This window comes from Aotus nancymaae, unplaced genomic scaffold (genome assembly GCF_030222135.1).
Source record: "Aotus nancymaae isolate 86718 unplaced genomic scaffold, 86718_ANA_hifiasm-v0.15.2.pri h1tg000014l, whole genome shotgun sequence".
Lineage (NCBI taxonomy): Eukaryota > Metazoa > Chordata > Mammalia > Primates > Aotidae > Aotus > Aotus nancymaae.
The window spans coordinates 46,017,675-46,022,919 of NW_026988425.1; the positions used below are offsets into that span (position 1 = coordinate 46,017,675).

Genomic DNA, 5,245 nt, shown 5'->3' on the forward strand with positions numbered 1-5,245 from the left:
TCCAGAATGTTATATAGTTAAAATTATACAGTATGTAGCCTTTTTGAATTCGCTTATTTCTCTTAGTAGCGTGCATTTAAGTTTCTTGCTTTTTTTTTTTTCTTTTTTATTGCATTTTAGGTTTTGGGGTACATGTGAATAACATGCAAGGTTGTTGCATAGGTGCACACGTGGCAGTATGATTTGCTGCCTCCCTCCCCTTCACCTATATCTGGCATTTCTCCCCATGCTATCCCTCCCCAACTCCCCACCCCCCCACTATCCCCCCTCCCCCCCAACAGACCCCCGTGTATAGTGCTCCCCTCCCTGTGTCCATGTGTTCTCCTTGTTCAACACCCGCCTATGAGTGAGAACATGTGGTGTTTGATTTTGTGTTCTTGTGTCAGTTTGCTGAGAATGATGGTTTCCAGGTTCATCCATGTCCCTACGAAGGATGTGAACTCCTCCTTTTTAATGGCTGCATAATATTCCATGGTGTATATGTGCCACATTTTTCCTGTCCAGTCTATCATCGATGGGCATTTGGGCTGGTTCCAGGTCTTTGCTATTGTAAACTGTGCTGCAATGAACATTCGTGTGCATGTGTCCTTATAGTAGAACGATTTATAATCCTTTGGATATATGCCCAGTAATGGGATTGCTGGGTCAAATGGAATTTCTATTTCTAGGTCCTTGAGGAATCGCCACACTGTTTTCCACAGTGGTTGAACTAATTTACACTCCCACCAACAGTGTAAAAGTGTTCCTATTTCTCCACATCCTCTCCAGCATCTGTTTTCTCCAGATTTTTTAATGATCGCCATTCTAACTGGCATGAGATGATATCTCAATGTAGTTTTGATTTGCATTTCTCTAATGACCAGTGATGATGAGCATTTTTTCATATGTTTGTTGGCCTCATGTATGTCTTCTTTTGTAAAGCATCTGTTCATATCCTTTGCCCATTTTTGGATGGGCTTGTTTGTTTTTTTCTTGTAAATCTTTTTTAGTTCATTGTAAATTCTGGATATCAGCCCTTTGTCAGACGGGTAGGCTGCAAAAATTTTTTCCCATTCTGTTGGTTGCCGATTCACTCTATTGACTGTTTCTTTTGCCGTGCAAAAGCTGTGGAGTTTGATTAGGTCCCATTTGTCTATTTTGGCTTTTGTTGCCAAAGCTTTTGGTGTTTTGGTCATAAAGTCCTTGCCTACGCCTATGTCCTGAATGGTTTTGCCTAGGTTTCCTTCTAGTATTTTTATGGTGTTACGTCTTATGTTTAAGTCTTTAATCCATCTGGAGTCAATTTTAGTGTAAGGTGTCAGGAAGGGGTCCAGTTTCTGCTTTCTGCTTATGGCTAGCCAGTTTTCCCAACACCACTTATTGAACAGGGAATCCTTTCCCCATTGATTGTTTTTTTCAGGTTTGTCAAAGATCAGGTGGTTGTAGATATGTTGTGTCGCCTCCGACGCCTCTGTTCTGTTCCATTGGTCTGTATCTCTGTTTTGGTACTAGTACCATGCTGTTTGATTACTGTGCATTTAAGTTTCTTTCATGTCTTTTCATCGCTCGACAGCTTCTTTCTTTTCAGTGCTGAATAATATTCCATTGCTTGGATATACCACAGTTTACTTATTCATTAACCTACTAAAGGACATCTTGGTAGCTTCCATGTTTTGACAATTATGACTAAAGCTGCTATAAACATTCATTTATAAGTGCAGAGAGCTTTCTTTTTAAAAATTCCAATGGTAACAAATAAATTAATTTAATGGAATTTAAAATAATTAGTGAAAAAAGTCTTACGCAAAGACTTCACACCATCTACTGGTAGGAAATAAGTCATTTCAAATTCCTTTACATCAGTTTTGATAGCATTTTTATTATGTTATAAAACATAGATTAAGTTTTTTTTTTAATACTGGGAAGCAACATGGAAAGACTGACTTTTAATCTTGTTTACGGCACCCCCGCACCTAAAAGCTCTTGGATTTTGGATGAGCAATTGACTACTTTCTCATCTGTAAAGTGGGGGATGATAACCACAAACACAGAGGAAGCACTCTGTAGAAGGCACACACTTCTTAAAGCTGAACACACACACACACACACAGACATGCACACAAACATTTATTTCTTACATCAGCTATATAAGTAGAGAAGTTACCATTTTCATTTTCTAAATGAGGAAGTAGAGGCCTAGAGAGGTTGAATGTATTTAATCCCACAGTTTGGATTGTGAATTTATGCTCTAAGCCATGATTATACTGCTTTTGGCATGCTTACATGCTAGGAATAATGTGAAAATTAAATGAGATAATTCACATAATAAGGTTAGAATAATTTAGGACATGTAATCAGATCTCAATAAAGGTTAAATATAATTACAATTATGTGCTTATATAATTTACTCTTCCTCAGAACCTTGTCAGGTAAAGTATTTTAATAATGGGGAAATTAAAACTAAGAGAAATTAAGTGAATTATCCTTGGTCATCTAGCAGAAGTGTGACTGACTCGGGACTCAAATCTCTTTGGACTTCAAGTATTTTGATTCTAGCCTTTGATCTTCATAACTGCTTGAGGTTATAGCTGTAGATGTATTAATAAGTAGCTTTCTCTTGTATTATTCCTTTATTATTTTGCTAAGAATAAGATGAAGTTTGGAAGTGAGTTAGAATGATGTTGCATGCACAGATATGTTATTATGTTTTAATAAAGTAACTGGTTTTCTTTAAGATGGGACATTGAGATAGAGGTCTCCATAGAAACACCTCAGGCTCTTTTTTCCTCCCCGGCTGTGTAAAGATAGGCCGCCATCATGAACGACACAGTAACTATCTGCACTATAAAGTTCATGATCAACAGACTGCATCAGAGGAAACAAATGGTCATTGATGTCCTTCACCCCGGGAAGGCAACAGTGCCTAAGACAGAAATTCAGGAAAAACTAGCCAAAATGTACAAGACCACACCAGATGTCATCTTTGTATTTGGATTCAGAACTCATTTTGGTGGTGGCAAGACAACTGGCTTTGGCATGATTTATGATTCCCTGGATTATGCAAAGAAAAATGAACCCAAACATAGACTTGCAAGACATAGCCTGTATGAGAAGAAAAAGACCTCAAGAAAGCAACGAAAGGAACGCAAGAACAGAATGAAGAAAGTCAGGGGGACTGCAAAGGCCAATGTTGGTGCTGGAAAAAAGAAGTGAGCTGGAGATTGGATCACAGCCGAAGGAGTAAAGGTGCTGCAATGATGTTATCTATGGCCGCTGTGGACTTTTCACGAGAAGCTTAATAAACTAAAAACTTTCAAAAAAAAAAAAAAAAGAAAGAAACACCTCGGAATCATGGAAAGTGTAATGTTTGGAGTTAGATACATGCAAGGTGGTTCTCATTCCCCGTTTACTGGACACTTAATCTTGGGCAAGTTACAAGTGTTTTTTAACTTCATTATCTTGTCTATAGAGTAACACCTTGCCTGACTTTATTTGAGGATTCAGGGCATTAAAATGATAACTTTTATAATCATGGCTTCTTCAGCTTCTAATAGCAGTCCCTCTTCCTTGGCTCATGGCCTGCTCCTCAGTCTTAAGTACATCACTCTAATGTTTGCTTCTGCCATCATATTGTCTACTTGTCTGAATCTGACTTCTGTGTCCTCTTATAAGGACCACTGGGATTATCTTGACCCATCCAGATATTCCAGGATAACCCCTCTCATCTCGAGATTCTTAAATTTAGTCACATCTATGAAGTCCCTTTTGTCATATAAGTTAAGATTCACAGATTCTGATGATTGTGACATACATATACTTGGAGGGCATTAATCAGTCTACTGCAAAGGGCTCATGATGTCTCATTATTAGTTCACATCAGCCAAAGGCTGTGTAATGATACATATTATAGCAGGAACTCACATTTATGTATCCCAAAATCCTATGGACTTCCCATGTGTTCACATTTCTGACTCTCACGACAGCACTAAAAAATTCTCTAGATGAGAAAATTGAGGCACAGATAGGTTAATCAACTTGCTTTTGATCACTCTACTGTGAATACTTTGAGTTATTAATAATAGTGCCGCTTCAGGGCTGTGCTTTTCAAGCTGTTGGGGTTCCTTAGAGAATGGTAGGTATACAGCCAGTGAGTTGTTAAGTTAGGACTTTTTCACCAGTGGACTGCTGGCAAATGGTAGCTCTATGCTGAGGCCCCTGGAGGAAGGGCTACCCTGTTGACAGGCTGAAACACAGAAAGCTTGTCCTCAGCCAATATGATCTTTCCTCCATGACACCTTCATTGGCAGAGGTTGCTTGCCATCATTAAGGTAAGGCATTATCTCTGTGACTTAGTCTCAAAACTTCCTCCATGTGTAAACCATAAAACTCAACTTGTCTGTTCTCTTCTTTAGGACTCTGTTTCCAATAACCTGAACTTTCCTCCACATTCCAGCATTTGACGACAGTTATGTTAGTCATAGAATGATTCCAGAGGTTTTTGGTAAGGAAAGTTGACCAACAATAAGCACTCCAGCTACCATGAGATTTTTTTTAGAACTAGACAACTTACTTAAATAATTATACTCACCTTTGCACATGACGCTCTTTCTCAATGCCTACTGGATCCAAATCTACCTACAAGAGCCTTCAAACACTGATTCACTATATATTCAGCTTACAACTTTGATTACACTAGAGCACAGTCCTCTGTGTTAGCTGGACCAAGCTAGTTGCTGTTTCTTATTTCCATGAGGTTGCTGGGCTCATGCTTCTCACTCCCACCTGTAAAATCAGGTTGCTTCAAAAATCAGTAATTTGACTCCTCTGTTGGCTCTGTATTTTTCTTAATATATCCCTTCCCTGAGAAATGAACTTGGAAGGAGCTAGCTCTGTGAGCTCTGGAAAGGTCATGAGATACACATAATTACAGGCAGAAATCTGGTTGGCTAATATATCAAAATATTAGCCTGCAACAGTATTTGAACTACTTTTCTAAGAATAAAGACATGAAAGGCTTGCAAAAGAAAGAAGAGATGTCTAACCTGTTAGGTTCTTATCAGTGAGAATGCCAACATTTTCTCATAACATACTGCTACCTGAAAACCAAAATAATTGCCTCGATAGCTTCAATACGGCAATGCTTATGAGACAAACATATTCTCTTCATTCAAATTTTGTCCTGAAAGATTTTTATAAATGCAAGCTGTTTATCTGTGTGGTGAAGCTGAACATTTCTTAAAGGTAAGGAATACACAGTCTGCTTTCG

At 38.4% G+C, this 5,245-nt stretch overlaps 1 protein-coding gene across 1 annotated transcript; it reads left to right on the forward strand.

The window, feature by feature from the left end:
- Nucleotides 1–2,796: 2,796 nt before the first annotated feature.
- Nucleotides 2,797–3,297, forward strand: LOC105715295 (small ribosomal subunit protein eS24-like). Its single transcript, XM_064375771.1, has one exon. The coding sequence runs from the start codon at nt 2,797–2,799 to the stop codon at nt 3,190–3,192; it is 396 nt and encodes a 131-aa protein (XP_064231841.1). The 3' UTR covers nt 3,193–3,297.
- Nucleotides 3,298–5,245: the final 1,948 nt, after the last annotated feature.